Raw genomic sequence first — 18,739 nt, 5'->3', positions numbered from 1 at the left:
ACTAGTAATGCTAATTTTCATGTAATTCCAAGAGTTTCTGACCTGCATAAGTCCCATATGCTTCTGCAAGAAAATGCAAGAATGCATTGACTTCGTGATAGGCATTTTCTTTTATTCTCAGAGGACATTGTTTTTAGACAGCTGTGTTCTGCATAGTCGAGGTTGATGGATTTATGGAACACATTTCTTCTAATGTAATTTTTTTTTTTTTGATTAAGAGAATGAGTGACTCAGGTAATTGAATCTGGAATATATATTTAGAATAAAATGATATATTAGCTCAAGCATAACCCAAGCTGATCATCATCATATGCTGACGTACTAAAAACATGAATGATGAGAACCAGAATATCATAGAAATGGATCCTGTAGCATACCACTGTGAGCCACTTCCCTGGAAGCATGCAGGGGCCCCTGTTGCCACTGTGCATTCAAGCCGGCAGCTGTGACAGCTGTTGGCCAGGTGCCTGAAACCTGCAGCCCATGTGAGTCCTTATATCCAGAATGTACTGCAAATTGTTTTTCCAAATATCAACATTATAATTTTGACGTATAATTTCACTGATCCTGATTAATTTTTTAAATTTGTGTTTTACCCAATCTTTGTATGATTTTCCTTTTGTATTTGTTTCCTACTGTTGTGATGCTGAGTTGCTATAAACATAGTAGCTTAAAACAACACAAATTTGTGCTCTTACCATTCTGGAGTCAGATGTCTAAAATTAAGGTGTTGGCAGGGCTGTGTTCCTTCTGCTGACCTCAGGGGAGAATTCATTTCCCTGCATTTTGAGCTTCTAAAAGCATCTACTTTTTTGAGCTCATAGCCCCTACCTTTATCTACAAAGCCAACTGTGTATGTCTTTTAAGCTCTCCCTGACTCTGAGCCTGACTCTTTCTTCCTGATCTCCTTCTTTCCCTTATAAGGACACTTGTGATTACACTGGGCCCATCCAGATAATTGTTCCAATATTTCAGCTTGGAAAATCACCATAAAAACTCCAGATATAAATAATGACTGTAACAGTTAACAATATAGTGTGTTCGATTTTGTTGTTAAGGTTAGAACACGTGCCTGTTTGTATTAGAGCCCAACTTTGTGTAACATACCAGGCCCTTTTTTGTAGAGAGCATTTGCGAAGTGTCATTGTTATACTTGGAGCTGTGGTTTGACTTGAGGATTTGGCGTTGCTGGAATAGTGCCAAGTTATAAAATCAATATATTTTGAGAGCTTGTCATTAATAATTGGTTTCAACAGAAGACGTACCTATTATTTTACCAGTAAAGATACTTTGTAACTCGGGGCGCCTGGGTGGCTCAGTGGGTTAAGCCACTGCCTTCGGCTCAGGTCATGATCTCAGGGTCCTGGGATTGGGTCCCGCATCGGGCTCTCTGCTCAGCAGGGAGCCTGCTTCCTCCTCTCTCTCTTTCTCTGCCTGCCTCTCTGCCTACTTGTGATCTCTCTCTGTCAAATAAATAAATAAAATCTTTAAAAAAAAAGATACTTTGTAACTCTGTTAATTGAACTAAATAAATGATTTTGATCAAAATTCCTGATGGTTCCCATTAAATACTGTGCTTATCACTATGGTATACTACTTATTGTTTCTAAATTCACAATATTCCAATCAAAGTCAACTTGGGGCTGATTCATATTGTGACTTTTGAATGATTGTACCATGTTGCTTGTTTTTTATTCAAGTGGTTGGATGGTAAGGAAATAGAGCGATCAGAAAGGATTCAGGCATTGCAGAATTTTCCAGTAATTGAACAACAAATCAGAGAGCAAGAGAAAGCTTATTGCCTCAAAAGAGCCAAAGACAAGGAAGAGGCTCAGAGGAACCTGCGGGAAGAGGAGGAAAAGGAAGCGAAGGCGAGAAGTTACCTGGGCTTTGAGGGACAGAGGTATGCAGACATCAGTGCTACTTTACGCGCAACCGAAGTATGAGAGTTTACTTTCTCCTCAACTTTGGTTAAAAGCAGCAAACTATTCTCACTTCCCAAAGTGTCCACGGTATCATATTTCAGATGACTGATTTGAAGAGTAAATTGTGATGTGAATTTTGGAGGAAAGAGTGGGAACGTCTCATTATTTGGGTCAATTCTTTGAGGTTTTCCTTCCTTATGAAAAAAATGCCTTTCCAAGCTGGCAAATTTAATTTGCATTTAAAATTATCCTGCAGACAAATCTCTATAAGATGTACAGGAAAGATGAATGAACAGGTGTACTTTGATTTATAATAGTGGGGATATTTTAGAAAAGTTAAATGTAAGTCACATTATTATAAGTCAAATAATTTTGATTGCATCATAAAATATTCTGTTTTGTGAATTATATAATGAATATATTTTAATGTGATTAATAAGCCTCTAAATTGGTCTTTTATACAAGCATGAATTTTTTACACTCGTTTATTTTAAATGACTTGCAGCTATAGTCAGTTGATTTGATTCCATATAGTGAAAGCTTTAAATATTTTGAAAGCAGAATCTCTTAATCTTAGAAAATTATAAGATATTTGAGGCATAAATAAATGTTTTGAAAATTAATAGACACTATAGTTCTTCCCAGATTTAATAAATATCAATAGTTTACATGTTTGCTTTGGATCTTTTTAAAAATAAGAAATAAAATATCCCCGAGAGTCTATGCTGTTTTCTTTTCATCTTCAGTGGGTTTGCCATCCTGAAAGTTAAGTGCATATGTGGTATATGTGATCCCATCCATATATATATGAAATATATTTACAGTGTAATTATGCTTCCTTGAACAAGAGTGGCTGTGTGTGTGTGTGTGTGTGTGTGTTTTGGCGTAAACAATATCTTTCTACAACTTTGCTCTTCCTTCAGTGTTACGTGTTTGAAATTTTTGCATAGAAAGACAGGTAGAGCTATTGATTCATTCTAACTGGGGAATAACATTCCACTGGATGAATAACTCAGTTTATCTCCGATGGTGATGTTCACAATATCTGACAGCTGGTAACCCGTTGGCCCTGCTGGATCAGAATGTGTACTGGCTCTCACTGCCTGCATGGCCCTCCTGGTGGAACTCAGCAGGAGATGCCCCGGCCAGCCATCCCTCATCAGATGGTCATTTAGATTGTTTCCCTGCTTTCATTTCCTTCAGACAATGTTGCACATGTCTCCTCCCGCAGGTATGAAAGCTTCTCTAGCGTGTTCAGCAGAGACGTTTCCACATCCTCAATTAGGAGATTCCCACCCCCCTGTATATTCATTGCCCAATTTTCTTGTTTGTTTTTAATTTTTTAAATTCATTTGACACAGAGAGAGAAGAGAACAGCATGGGGAGCAGCAGGTAGAGGGAGAGGGAGAAGGAGGCTCCCCACTGAGCAAAGATCCTGATTCGAGACTTGATCCCAGGACCCTGGAATCTGTATCTTAGATGTCTGCCTCTGTTTTTATTGGCTATCCATAGTTGTTCTCTTCAGGTCCTCTGCCTATTTTAACTAAGTTGTAAGGTTTTTTCCTTATTGATTTGTAGTTCTTTTATATTCTAGGTGCAAATTCTTTAGGAGTTACGTGTTTTGCAAATATCTTCTTCCAGCCTTTAATTTTTATAAGTGCTTCTGTTTTATAGAATTCAAAAATAGTAATGTAGTTGTTTATTTTTGTATTTTTTGGACTCATTTGTGGAAAATTTCCATTACTCCAATGTCTTATCTGTCTATGGGGAATTAACCTTCGACTACAGTGTGGGGTAGGGTACCAGTTGTTTTCCATCTGGGTAGCCAGTTGTCTGCGCCATTATAAAGATGCTATTCTTCTGATCTGTAACACCACCCTTACCATGTACCCTCTACTCATGTACTCATGGGTCCATTTCTGGGCTCCCTAGACTGCATCATGGATGCACCTTCACATGGTTTTAATATCTGTAGATTTATGGTAAATCTTGATATTTGGTAGGAGGTATTCCCATTTTTCAAATTAATCTCAGCTGTTCTTAGCTCTTTAGTTTTCTGTAAGTTTAGAATCTGCTATTCAAATTCCCTAAAAATCCCTAGTGTAATTTTGATTGAAATTGCATTTAATTTATATGTTAATTAGGGGAAAGTTGACATCTTCCTGACTTTGATCCTTCCTTGCTGAACTTTGAATAGTTTTCTCTGTTTATTTAGACCTTCTTCTGAGTCCTTCAATAAGGTTTTGTAATTTTCTCCATAGAGGTTTTACACCATTTTTATTAGATTTATTTCCAAGTATCTTGTAGATGGGATTTTAAAATACTCTTGTAATTGGTTCCTGCTATTGTATAAAGAGACAAAAGATTTCTGTATACTGATACTGTATTAAGCAATCTTGCTGACCTTTTTAAAAGATGTGGTATTAGTCTGTAGGTGATCCTGTGTTTTCTATATAGAAGAACACACTTTTTTTTTCCCAATAAATGGCAACTTAAAAAAATGTTCCAATCCTTATCCCTCTGCTTTTTTTTTTTTAAATTTTCTTTATGATGCCTGCTAAGGCCTCCAGTATAGAATGGAATAGCCACAATAAGAGTGAGAATCTGTCTAGTTCTGACTGTAAAAAGAATCTTTCCAATTTCTCATCATAAGTAAGGTGTTCACTGTGAGGTTTTGGTAGAGTTAAGTAGGTGTCCTTTGATTACAAATTGATGAAGATCTGTTATCACAGATCCTGGATCTTACGAAGTACCTTTTTGGCCTCTTTTGTGATAGCCATGTTTATCTGTTAATGTGTTGACTCACATTAATAAATTTTCCAATATTAAGCCATCCTTGAATTTCCAGAATAAATTCATTTTTGTCCATGGCATATTTTTAATAGATTTCTGCATTCATTTTGCTAATATTTTACTTATAATATTTAAACCTATGTTCATAAGTGAGTTTATGCTGTAATATTCTTTTTTCATTGTATTTTCCCCAGTGTTTTGCATCAAAGCTATAATAGGCACATAAAATGTGTTGGGGGTCATTTCTTCTTCTTGGTTTATACAAGTTCACAAATGTTTAAAATGATCTGTTCTTGTGTTGAGTAGAAGCCTGCAGCTGGGGTTCTTGCAGGTGCCTCCTTGCTTCCCCACAGGACTGACTGGTTCCTCCTTCAGCCACTGCTCCTCTGACTGCATTCTGCCTATTTGGACAGAAACCCAGAGGTTCTGGAGGAAGGTCATCAAGATAGTGAATCATTAGCCTAGTCAGAGAGAGTAGAGGGCTACTCCACTTTCGAGACTGTAAGAAGAAACGCCATAAAGATGCCAGGGCTGCAAGAAGGGAGACAAGCATCTCATCCCTTGACTAGTTCTGAAGCCTGTTTCTAGCCTCGAGAGAACTGAAGAGATGAGTTTTGTCCTGGAATAGCCTAGAGCGGAAGGATCAAGAAAGTGGGCATTAGTGGCTTCAGTTTATACTCCACGCATCTGTCATGACAAGGGTTTGTGGCTATCCCATGGGCCAAGTACATACAGTGGAAGGAACTGTACTTGAACTGTCTTTGAAGGGCTGCTGTCCAAGAGAGCGGTAGGATTGAGAGTGTGGGGTGGATGTCAGTGGCAGAAGCTGAGGCGTTGTCACACATGACCAGCTGGATAGGGAATATGAACTTGGAAGGCTATTCTAATGTCTCCAAGAACCAATATACGTGCCTACAAGAGAAAGCCAGTAAGTGGGCATCAGCCCTGGAGAGGGAGCCAGCAGCCAAGGTCTAAGAGCATCTGTCTTAGAAGATGTATTTGCCTCCTTCTCCCTATCTGTTGTCCCAGGCCCAAATTTCTGAGGTCAGGGGGACCTGAAGAAGCCAGTGAGGTGGGAAACAAGGGGAAGGAGTAGATGAGCAGTGATGGGTTGGAGTAGCCTATGCCCCTTTCCGCATGCGTAGGCCAGGCATGAGCTGGGTGAGGGGCGGAGTTTGGAGAGGGAGCGGAAGGGCTTCAACTGGAATGGAAGTAAAGTTTTATTTAAACTGGAGGCCTTTAACACCTTGAGCTGAGATGGGACTGTGCTTGGGGGGGACTTCAGGCTGTGGGATGTGCTCGGGAGTGGGAAGAGAGTTCTGAGGGCACAGCTTTGAAGGAAGTGGCTGGAGAGCACATTGTTTGTTCGTATCCTAATGAGCTCAGTTTGCTTCATCACCCAGCGGTGTGCATTTACATGCATTTTGCTTTTGGAGACTTGAGTTCTTTAGCTGATATTTCTATAGTTTTCCTTAAGTGCAATTATTTTTATGTTTACTATTTTATTTTACATCGCAAAAGATAAAAGTGAAACAATTAGTCACTTTCCAGAAAAAACAAATTCTTTTAACTGAAAATGGAATCAATTATTTCAGTGATGATTACCTAGAATGTCGGAGAATATTATAGATCCCCTTAATAGATTGGCTTTTCAACACCATAAAGAACTATAGCTATACGGCGAAGCATTTGTTTTCAGCAATTTGCATTATTTTGCTTATTAAACTATATAGTTACATTTTGTAATATGTAACAAAGTGTAAGCAGAATCTTACTCTGTGTTCTGTTTATACTGTTTAAATTTCCCATTCTAGTGTTTTTGGTCCATCTCTTCAAATCGCATCTTATCTGAAGGTCAACTAAATGAGCCTTTGATGTCATCTCATTTCTGTACCAACAATAAAATGTAACATTTATGATGAGTACTTAATGTTTGCCATACTTGGTGCTGAAGGCTTCCTGTGGATTTTTTCATGTAATGTCATTTTGAAACAGAGTTTATGTTGCAGGGCAAGGTGAGGGGAGAGAATCTCTCAGTGTTTACTGTTTGACTGGTGTCATTTTTCCTCTGCTAGAGTAGCATCTCCTGAAAATAGTGTCATTTTCTGTGCCTGGCACACAGAAGGTGCTCGATAAATATTTCTTGAGTCCACACTGAATGAATGCCATATGCCCCATTTGATGTCATAGAGAGACATCATTTAACTCAGACAGTCCACAGAACATGAATAAAAAAGAGAACACAGCACTGTTACCATCTAAAGCTATGACATCAGAAGTGATCCATAAAAGGCCATACCACGGAAGAGCCTATATATCCCACTAGGCAATTTTGGAGATAGAGAATCAATAAAGAACCTGGACATAATCTGATCTAATTTGCCTGTTGGAAAGATTTCTCTGAGAGCAGTGTGGGGGGTGGAACTGAGGAGTGCCAGAATGGAGGTGGGGTCATTGGGAAGGCCCAGTGGTCCCTGAGTTTGTCTGATCATGAGAGCTTCTTGCAAAATATCATAAAACACAGATTCCTGGGCCCAGTCCCACATCTATTGAATTTCTGGTGGGAGTCTAGATATCTGTATTCTTCATAAGGCTCCCCAGGTGACTCATGTCAGCCAGACCTGGGAGCCCTTCTGTCTGATCACTGCAGTGTGACACGTGTTAGATGATAAGGGCTTACCCCATTTGGGGCAGTACCTTTGTCTACCTTGGCTTACATAGGCACTCTTTCTGAGATGTTTTGTCATTCAGACGAGATCGGGCGCGTTCAGGGTGGTATGGCTGTAGACATGTTTTGTCATTCAAAGGTAAGAAGATAACTTATGAAAAATGTGTAAGAGATTTAAGGGACAGTATTGAGCACAAAACTCCATGATACCCAGTATTGGTCTTACATGCTCTGGATCTATTTGTTCTTCCAGCCCCTTTTCAGTAGAGAGCAGCTGCCATGTCCAGGCGCCAGAAGGACAAGAAGGGAAATGCAACCAAAAAAAGTCCAAGGACAGTGAAGATGACCTGGAATTCTGGAACAAGCCCTCTTTGTTTACTCCTGAATCTCGATTGGAAACACTTAGGCATATGGAAAAACAGCGAAAAGACCAAGAAAAATTAAGGTATTTAATTTTTTCCTATCATTGAGAGAGATGCAATGCTCTCCAAGGGATTATATTTTCATGACTGCACATGATTTTACTCCTTAACTGCATTCAATCTTTGCTAGCCATCACACATTGACTTTGCTTTCAAGTTCAGCTCCCTGTTGCATTGTATCTACTAACACTTGTTAATATCAGACTCCCTTCCTTAGGATGTCATGAATGATGGCATTTTAGGTAGTTTTGTTTGGATGTCTTTACTTTTTTAACAACTTTCAGTGAATCAAATACAAGTATGGCCCGGGTTAGAGATAATGATCATCACACCACCGAGAAAAAGGGCAGTTTGTGGGGTAAGTTCCTTTGCATCTTATAATTTGCGAAATTAGAAATTTGTTTCACTGGGCATTCTATTTTCCTAATACAACTCTCTTAGGCACTCCACCATATGCTTTCACTTCTGAATTGTTTAGATATAGCTTGATGATTTGTTAGAAGCTAGAATGCTTAAATTGTTATTCTCAAAGAGGCTTTTTAAAAGCTAAGCCCTATGTCATTTCATGTCATTGCTCAGGCCTAGTATATAAAATGTGCCACTTATGGAAATACTTCTAATTCCTGTGCCTGGGAATGGGATCATTTAACTCTGATACACCGCTGTCTGCGTGGCAGTTACGACAGCGGAGCACAGTGTCTTTCCCTGTGATTATCGACTGAAAGCGAGAACCTAAAAGACTAAAAAAGACTATTAGCAATCACTTCTGCTTTCATGCCATTTTGTTCATTAGCTAGATGATAGGGAGGTATCAAAATGAGAATTGAATTTTACCCAAAATTCTTGTTTATAAAATATGGTAGTCTGTACACAGAGAGGCCACCCCATGCTTTGGGGAGAGCACTGGAATAAAACATGGGCTCACATGCTGACTCTGCCCTACTGTCTGTGTGATGCTGGGAATCACCTAACTGCTCATCTGTTTCCTTATCTGCTAGACAGGGATTCTCATCCCTGCCTTAATTCCCCTGCTGTGTTGTTAAGACAATCATATGAGCCAATGTGTAAAAGTACTTTGTAGACTTAAGAAAGTTCTGGAATGAAAGTTTGACATGTTTTTTTATAATATGTAGTATCTTTCCAACATATATGCAATGTACATGCATATATACATATCATATTTATGTATGTGTACATAGATAAAATGTCCATATATTAAAGTATATTGTGTAATACATTGGATTGAGCCTGAAACCAGGAAACATTTTTTTCTCCCCTAACAGCCTAAAATAAAGTACAGCTAAAATGGATAGAAATGCAAGTCACTCCATACTGTATGCGGTAGTGTACTCAGTCCCCCTGGTCCCTGGGATGTTTGCCTCTCCTGGATGTCCCTTAATTGTCCTGGGTCATGGAGAATAATGCGGTGCATGGACATATTAACTTATTGGACCTGGGGACCCAGTTTAAGATGCAGAAAAATGTGCATAAATTTACATTTTAAAATAAAGTTAACTGATACAAAATCTGTATTAAAAAAGGAGAAATTCAAGGCAAAGAATTGCCTACAGTTCCATTTACTAAACACATTTCTCCATCTGGTCTTCCAAAGCTTGTCCATGTATGCCTTAGGAAGTTTGTATAGATCTTCGGTAATGTTTAAATAGCTAGAACTTACATTCTGCACTTTTCTTTCATGCTATCCCATGAATCTTTCCTCTCTAAACCATTTCTTTTCCTCTTGTCTGTACCTCTTTAGGTAATGAGTGTTAGCAGGCTGGGGTCAATCCCACCAGAGCCTTCTCTACCCTCTACAATGGTATACATCATCTCTGCAAATGTATGATTTAGGATCTTTAAAAAAAAAAAATGGAGGGGCACCTGGGTGGCTCAGTCACTAAGCATCTGCCTTTGGCTCAGGTCATGATCCCAGTATCCTGGGATCCAGCCCCACATTGGGCTCCCTGCTCCACCGGAAGCCTGCTTTCCCTCTCCTAGTTCCCCCTGCTTGTGTTCCCTCTCTCGCGGTGTCTCTCTCTGTCAAATAAATAAATAAAATTCTTAAAACAAAACAAAACAAAAATGGATTTATATTTTATGAATTTGTGCTCACTAAATACATCATCAACATTTTCCATCAATTTTTTGAGCCGTAGATAAAGAGCGAACACATTTTTTAACAGCTGCAACCTCTTTTATAGCATGAATACCACCGTGGAGCCCATGACTCCTCCACTGAAGGGCATTCATCATAGTTCTGGGGTTTTGCCACTGCTAAGACTGTGATAAACATCCTTTTGCATAGATTCTAAAGTATTGGTATTTTTACTTTTATAGAATACAATCTACTTGGCATTTTAAAAATGACCATTTTAACTAACGCAGAGATGTAGACACAAATGGAGAATTGACAGTTATCTGGGAAAATAATCATAAAGTAGACTGATCGAAATATTCATGGATATTTCACACAAAGGAGGGATTCCACCCCCCCCCTTTTTAATTATTTGCCAAATTGTCTTGGTCACATTTTTGCTTTACAGATATAGATGCAATCATGCAGAAATCTGGTTTGATTATCAATTCCCAGCATAACATTAAAAGAATGGGCTTCAGAACAGTGAATTGTTGATGTGTTCACAGATATCTCATCAATTTCTCTTAAACTGTTTCACAAAAATATTCCTTTTTAATTCTCTTTATTCTTCTCTCTCCCCATTGCCCCTTGTTCTATCCATCTCCAATCCAAGTGAAAAGAAGAAGAAAGTGAAACCACCCAGGATTTTGATCACTAAAGATGGGAAGGCCTTGAACGTAAATGATCCCAAGTACGTGAGACCAAAGAGATGCTGTAAGAAGCAGAACATTTGCTGGTGGTCATTACGATGATTTTCACTTGCAGGTTTGCTGTGTTGAGAATGTATCTTAAATGCTCTTAACAAGCCTGATGAGCCTAGTAAGAATGTCACTGCGCGTATATTTGAAAGCAGAGCATCTATGATGTTTTCAAGTACATAATGTTATATTTTATTTTCTTGGCACTCCAAACATGATCTTGACATATGGAAATCCTAGTTATTTATATATCCCCTGAAACTTTGGACCATATCCAGTTTTCTGCCTGAAAATTCCAAGTGAATTATTCTTATGTTTATTGATGTTTAAAGCTCTGCCCTGAACAGGGTGGCTGGGACTATGGTACCTCTCCTGTGTGTGTGTCTGCTTTCCACTCTGGGATATGTCTCCAAAGCACTGGGGGGCTAAGGGAAGAATCTGATATAGATACTTCAATGACATTAATTAGAGAAGGAAAGTATTCAAACCAGAAATCCTCAGGTCTAATAATATCTACCCTGTCTGGCTGTCTTAAAAGTTAAAACTAGAAAGAAGGCCAATAAATAAATAAACAGATAAATAGATAGATAAATAAATAAATAGCCTTTCGTGGCCAAAGTACAGACCAAAAACCCTTTGGACTAAATCTCGTTGGCTTCATTTCATTGCTCAAAGGCTGTCTGTTTCCCTTTCATTTTCTATGTGAGGCCCAGGAGAAAGGGACTGTCTTGATCATCCCCAGGCATCATTTATTCCATCTGCCTGGTGATCTCGTGTGCCAGGCAGTATTTGTTTTTCATGGGTTACAAACCTGAGCTTGAGAGAGGTGGAGTGACTTGCCCAAGCTAATGGATGGTGTGTCTGCCTTGCTCATGCTAACCCAGTTTTAGTGACTTCCATGATCAAGCTTATATCTGCCGCACAACACCTCGCTTCTTTATCCTGCAGAAGTTAATGTAGCGTAAGACATGACATGAGGATACGGCAGTGACTGTGACAGGTGTCCACATTCATTGAACTCCGAAATCTAGTTGGAAGGCAGTCTCCCTTCAGCCTGTGGCAGGGCCTGAGGGAGTCTCTCAGAGCTCTCTGGGACCCCGGTGAGACCACCTCTCCTCACACCACACTCACCACTTCACCTGCCCCGACTGCTAACTCTGGTTAGGGGGATCCGTGAAGAACTGAATACCTCCCACCTGCCCTACTACCACCTACTTTTCGTCCTGCCATGGTCACCCTTCCTCCCCGTCCTGGGTCATCCGTCACCTCCCAGAAAGTTAGTCCCTTATGGCTCTGTACACCTCTCCGTCCACCTCATTCGCTTCCTCCTGCCTGACCCGTCCTTCCCTGCTACCGTGCCCTCTGGAACTCGTGCCTCCTCAGCAAAGCCTCTATCCTCAGCCTTTTCTCTCAGCACGCCTTTTATCCTCTTTCATGAATGGAAGCTAAGGATTCTGCCTCCCTTATTCTCCGTAGGACATCTACCTCTAGGAGAGCTGTACCTCTTAGCCACTTTCAGACCATTTCTCTTCCCTTGCCCAAATATTCCCAGCCCCCCTTGGAGCACAGGCCATCTGGATGCACCACCCTTGCCCTTCTGCAGTCGTGGACTACTTCTGCCCAATCCTTACGCTCACCCTCCACCCCCTCACCGCAGAAGACTGTTGCGCGCAGACCAGTGTCTTTGTCTCTGCCCTTCCTCCCATCGTCAGTCGTGTGACTTCGCCCTCGATGGAGACTACCCACCCCAGCCTGGGCCTTCCTGGCCCTCTACCACCTCACTCCCCGCCATCATCTCCCCTGCAGTCCGGCCACCCAATTCCCTTTTATTCTCAGATTTGCCATCTTCTGTATCTCTTCCACCTCTGGAATCTTCCCTTGAGTGTCCCACTGGGCACCATCCCCTATGCTCCTGGGGAGCTCTCTGCGCTCCAGTAATCGCCTGGCCCATGAAGATCAAGAACCATTTCATCTCCTGGCTTTCTGCCTGCCCCTGCCGCTCATCTTCTCCCCTTCTGTCACTCTGCTGCGGTTTGATCGTTCGTCACAGAGATTCGCTCTTGACATGACCTTCAACTCTCGTCCTTCTTTCCTTCCCTCCTCATTTCAACCCCATTTAAATCAGACATGCCTTCCTGCACTTGCCCTCGTGCATGCCTGGAGGAAAACTCCCAGCTCCCTTGCTGGTCTTACTGGAAATCCACGACCCTGGACCTCCATTGGACTTCCGGTGGTCATACTGTGTTTTGTTGGTAATTCACTCGTGCGGTCTCCCATAGGCTGCTCTCGCCCCTTTTGTTCCCTTCTTACTTCCATTGTGTGGTCCCAACTAGGGAACTGATTTCTTACTCCATAGAGAAAAAGAAGCAGTTAGAAGTTTTCTCATCCAATTTATCAGTGTCTCTGGGTGTAGCACAAATTCTCTGTTCTCCTGCGGCAGGGGGCGAACTTCCCGTCCTGAGTCACTCTCTCTGCGGCATGCTGATCCCACCCCTCTTCCGGTCAACGGCTTGCTTCTGCAGAGACCCCCTTCTCTTCTGTATCATTTCTCACCCTCCCAGTAGATCCACTCATCAGTTTACGGACACTGTGATATCATCCATCCTAAAAAACAAGAACGTCCCTTTCTCTAGTTCCCCTGGCAGCTACCATCCTATTTCTCTGTCCCCACTTAGTAGCCAAGCCACTTAGATGCTGGACTCAGTCACCAGCTCCTCACTTCACTCTCCTTGAAACCATGTCTGCATATTCTGTCACCTAAAACTTTTGTAGTCACATCATTTCTGTATGTTCACATCGCTTCTGTGTCCTGTGTTTATATCATGTCTGTGTTCAGTGTCACATGTCCCCATGGTCCATGTTCACTTTGCTTTTGTGTTCAGTCACTTCATTTCAAATCTCAGGCTCTATATACTTGACCCAGCAAATTTGGCCAAATTGATCATTACCTACCTTTTTTTTTTTTTTTTTTAAAGATTTATTCATTTTAGGGACACTTGGGTGGCTCAGGTCATGATCTCAGGGTCCTAGGATCGATCCCACATCAGGCTCCCTGCGCAGCAGGAAGCCTGCTTCTCCCTCTCCCACCTCACTGCTTATGTTCCCTCTCTTGCCGTCCCTCTCTCTATCAAATAAATAAATAGAATCTTTTAAAAAGAGGTTTATTTATTTATTTGAGAGGTGGGAGGGGCAGAGGAAGAGGGGAAAAGAGAATCCTCAAACAGACTCCCCACTGAGCACAGAGCCTGGGCTCCATCCCAGGACCCTGAGATCATGACTTGAGCCACACAGGCATCTCCATCATTACCTTCCTTCTTCTAGAAGTTTCTTCCCTTTGCTTCTGATTCCTTGACCTTCCTCCTTGCTCATCTTCACAGGCTTTGCTGGACTCTCTTTGTGATGTACTTAAGTGCTCCCAGGCCAACTCCTCAGCTGCCTTCTTATTTCACATTGACGCTGTGGGGCTCTCACCAAATTCCATGGCTTTAAACACTATCTTTACATTATAGCCAGACCAGTCTCTTCCCTGAACTCAAGATTTGGATGTTGAATTAGCTATTTGTCCTCGCCATGTGAATGTAAAGTAGGTATTATAACTTTACCATGACAGAAACAGAAGTCCTAATTCCCATGCCCACTACAACTTTCCCTCATAACATGCTTGTCCCCCAGTGTTCTCCAACTCAGTAGCAAGCATCCCCCCCATTTAACAAGACCAAAAACCTTGGATCCATCCTTGATTCTTCTCTCTGGCATTTTATCAGTGACTCTACTATCTCTTCCTTCAATATTACATGAATCCAACTGCTTCTCACTAACTCCATCTTACCATCTGAGAACCTGTCATCTGCCTCTTGCAGTTACAACAGTTTGCCAAGTAGTCTCTGTGGCTCTTCTCTTGGTCTCCTATAATCTCTTTGTTCAGCTGGGTGAAGACGAAGAGAGGGAGGAAAGAGCACACACTCCCTCTCTTTACGGAAATTCCTAGAGAGCACCATACAGTGCTCTCCTTCGTGGAGCTAAATCACATGGCCATATCCAGCTGCAGGGGAGGCTGGAGAGTGTTGTCTTTATTCTGCATAGCATGTTCCTCATTAAGATCACGGGTTCTATTACTATGGATAAAGGGGAAGTGGACCGTGGGGAATGAATAGCGATCTCTGCCATAGAAAAACTCTCTGAAATTGCCTTTCCAGTGATATATGAAGGGAGAGTTCAAGTTGGCTGGCTGGACAATTGGGGAATAAGCAATCAAGGCAGAGGGGCCAACACATAAGAAAGCTCCGGAGATGAGATCACAAATGCGTGGGTCATTTGAGCAACTGAAGGAGTCCTGCAAGGCTGGGTTGTTGAAAGCACCGAGAGGGACGGCCACACACAGACATTCTGCTGACGGCCACATCGTTCCAAACAATTTAGCTTACATTCTTTAATATTGTTGGATTATGTATTTTATGGAATAATATGACCAGCGAAGTGCTCAAAATAAATCAACCAAATAATTCTGAATGGTATGTTGCCACTATGGAAGTTATACCTAGGAAGTTGAAAATTATAAGACTTGTTTTTTTTTTTTTAAAGACTTTATTTATTTATTTGATGGAGCACAAATAGGTAGAGCAGCAGGCAGAAGGGGAGAGAGAAGGAGAAACAGGCTCCCTGCTGGAGCAAGGAGTTTGATGAGGAGTTTGATCCCAGAACCCTGGGATCAGAACCTGAGACACTTAACTAGCTGAGCCACCCCAGAGGTAGGACTTTGAAATCCTGCCTCTCCAGGCTCATATGGCCTCTTTTCCAGCTGGGTCAACCTTTCTGAACCTTTGTATCATCATCTGTATGGAGGTGATAGATCATGGGCAGTGTCGTAGCATTTTCCAGGGTGACGCAAAAGTCAGCAATGAAAGGAAAAAAAGAAAGATTGCACGGAGAAAGAAGGAAGACAGGACTATTTAAAACAGAAGGGATGGGGTACCTGGGTGACTCAGTCAGTTAAGCGTCTGACTCTTGATTTCCACTGAGGTCATGATCTCAGGTCCTGGGATTGAGCCCTGCACTGGGGCTCTGGAATCACGGTGGAGTCTACTTTCCCTCTCCCTCTGCTCCTCGCCCTGCTCATGCTCACTTGCTCATGCTGTCTCTCTCTCTCTCTCTCTTTAAAATAAATAAAACCTAAAAGGAAAAAGAAAACAAACAAATCAAATAAAGAAACAAACCAAAGGGATAGAATGCTGGATACAGGGAGGCAAATACAACATTTACTTCCCCATAAATAATTACAGTGTTTTAGCTTGCTTCTAACAAACTTGAATGAAATAGAAAAGAAAGCTTTAACCACCAGATGTCTCTGTGTCTGCACCAATGCTAATTTTTTTGTTATTTACCTTAGGATTCTCACACATTAACAATGTAAACAAATAATTTGTGAATATATTATAGGTTTCCTTTGAATTTTTTAAATAACGTAGACATTTTATTGTTCACCTACCAAAATAACTTTGTCATTGGAGATTATTATATAATTATTACCAAGTTTACTTTTGATAATGGAGTGGGTTATCTATACAATATTGCTAAAGACATCATCTTTCTTCCCCTCAAACGGATTGCTCCTTAGACTTGACTTCTCCTTGAAAGATGATGAAAAACATAACCAGATCATCTTGGACCTTGCTGTCTATAGGTAAGGACATTTTATTATGGATTTATTTAATGTCATTTCTTCCTGTTTTCATACTCAGTGCCATCTCTTGAGTTCTGAAGTATTTTGAAATGGAGTTTTGTTTGCCAAATGAAGACGTCCTTCTTTTTTTAAGACCAAGAACATACCATAATTTTAAAAAGTATAAAAATGAAAAAGAAAAGCAGAAGTAAATAAACCAACAATCCCAGGGCTAAAAACTCTGTGATCTCTTCTTCCAAGGCAGAGTTTAAATAATTCTCAGAGCTTTGCTGCTTCCTAATGCTGATACCGCAGACCCCCTCGGCTCTCAGTACTGCCACTGTACTTTTATGTTCTCTTTCTTTTTTCCAAAACACTTTGATATAATAGTGAGCATCAGGTGGTGCCCCCCACCTTCCAGTCCCACCTTAGAGACCTACGGGTACAGCCTGCAGCTTCTTTATCTCTAGCAGACAACTTTTTCCCCGGCTGTGTCCTATCCTGCCTCATTCCTTGAGGATTTTAGATTTTGGCTCACTGCCCTTCATGCTTCTGACTTCAGTGACCACTTATGGAGTCTTTCTAATTCTCCAGCTCTTTGGGACCCACCAGTGCCTCAGGATTTTGCTCCCATGCATCCTTCTGCCCGTGTGCCTTCACGCTAGGCGTCCACAAGGCTTGCTGCCCCATTTCCTGTGGGCCTCTGCTCACCATCGGATCTAAGACCGCGCCTATCCCTGCCCCAGCACTTCCTTCCACCTCTCCTGCTTTTTGATTTCTACCTGACCAAAAAGATATTTCCTTGTATTTTTAAAAAATGTGTGGGCAAGGCGGGAACTTTGTTTTGTTCCTCCCTCCTTGTCTCTCCAGTGCCAACACCAATGCCTCACACCTGGAGTGCTGAGAGCTCAGGAATGAATGAATGCTTGAGTGATGAATGAATGAATGCCTGTCATGGGAGCCAGAGGACATTTACAAGCATGAATGATAAAGTCCCTTCTCTTTTGAAGCCCTTCTTTGTGTGCTCTATCTTATCCAATCTCCCAGTAAACCCAGTGGACATTTTATGAAGAACAGAGGGATTGTTATCCTGAAATTATCTAGAAGGGAGTAAATTTCCAGAGGGTGAATCTTGTAAGAGTAAATACAGTAATCAGAGGAGCAAGAAAGTGTACTCAATAGGCCAAGGGCCAACTCTTTGTTTTTTTAATTGTAGTAAAATACAGGTCACTTAAAATTCACCAGGTCAGCCATTTCAAGTGGACAAGATTTGGTGGCACATAGTGACTTCACCAGGCTGTGCTGCGTTGCCAACATTGAGCCCCAGGACATTTTCATCACCACAAAAAGGAAACCCACACCCATTTCCCTTCCCCCTGGAAACCACGAGTCTGCCTTCTGTCTCTGTAGATTTGCCAATTCCCGGTACTTCATATAAGTGGAATCACTTCTGCCTCTGTGTCAAGTGTTTGGGGTCTGTCTATGTTGTAGTATGCCAGAATTTCCTTCCAGTTTGTGGCCAAGTAATGTTCCATTGTGTTGCTGGACCACATTTCTGTACATCCATTCACCAGTACATGACATTTGGTTGTTTCCACTCTGGCTCTTGTGAGGAAGGACTAGTTCTTAGTGTGTTCCTTCCTCCTCATGCTGAGACACCCTGTTATACCTTCTGTTAAGTCTTCTGCCCCGGGTGCTGCCAGCCCACCTGCCTTTAAAAGGCTTGTGGCTCTTCTCCAGCTGATCCCTTGTCTTCTGTCCCTGCAGCAACCCAAACTCCTTCTCTGTTGTGTTTCATTAAACATTCTGTTTCATCTTTCTAAGTCCTTTCTGTGTTTAGGCTGTATTTCCAGAGCTTAATGAATGTATACCCCTTTCTCTTTGGAGCTCTCTTGGTTCCTTCATGTTCAGTCCTCACACGAAAACTCTCCCCATCCACCATCGTGTACTTTTTCAAGGAGTGGTGAAATTTCTCCTGTCTAGGTAGTAAAATCCTTCCCTTCCCATGATTCTGTCTGAACTAATGACACTAAAATTCCTTGTTAGCTTCATTGGCACATGGATGTATGAAAGTTAAGTTCGTTCATTCATTCATTCATTCATTCATTCATTCATATACATTTCCTGTCTTTATCCGGAAAATATCTTAGAATACCTACTATGTCCCAGGCATGGGGAGACTGTAATAGGCATGTTCTGAACACAGTCTTGCTATCCTAGAGCTTATGGCCCTGTGGGGAGACAGACAATAAACAGGCAAGCATCTAATAAGTAATTTCAAAGAGAGAAGCATCCTGTACAGGAAGGGCCAGCGTGTTCTGAACACAGTCTTGCTATCCTAGAGCTTATGGCCCTGTGGGGAGACAGACAATAAACAGGCAAGCATCTAATAAGTAATTTCAAAGAGAGAAGCATCCTGTACAGGAAGGGCCAGCGT

The 18,739-nt window shown here is 41.4% G+C and overlaps 1 protein-coding gene across 2 annotated transcripts in view; it reads left to right on the top strand.

The window, feature by feature from the left end:
- DNAAF11 (dynein axonemal assembly factor 11) overlaps window positions 1-18,739 on the top strand; it is a 70,818-nt gene that overhangs the window by 21,718 nt on the left and 30,361 nt on the right. The window contains exons 5-8 of one of the 2 annotated variants that reach the window (XM_059392967.1): window positions 1,701-1,903; window positions 7,640-7,831; window positions 10,559-10,636; window positions 16,258-16,323. In XM_059392967.1, coding sequence (XP_059248950.1) covers window positions 1,701-1,903; window positions 7,640-7,831; window positions 10,559-10,636; window positions 16,258-16,323 — 539 coding nt within the window. Of the gene's footprint in view, window positions 1-1,700; window positions 1,941-7,639; window positions 7,832-10,558; window positions 10,637-16,257; window positions 16,324-18,739 lie in introns of both variants that reach the window. The other variant, XM_059392968.1, reaches the window with a different exon arrangement.

Source organism: Mustela nigripes, chromosome 3 (assembly GCF_022355385.1).
Source record: "Mustela nigripes isolate SB6536 chromosome 3, MUSNIG.SB6536, whole genome shotgun sequence".
NCBI classification, from domain to species: Eukaryota; Metazoa; Chordata; class Mammalia; order Carnivora; family Mustelidae; genus Mustela; species Mustela nigripes.
Note: the sequence above shows the minus strand (reverse complement) of the source record. Positions and strands in the feature narration are given on the sequence as shown.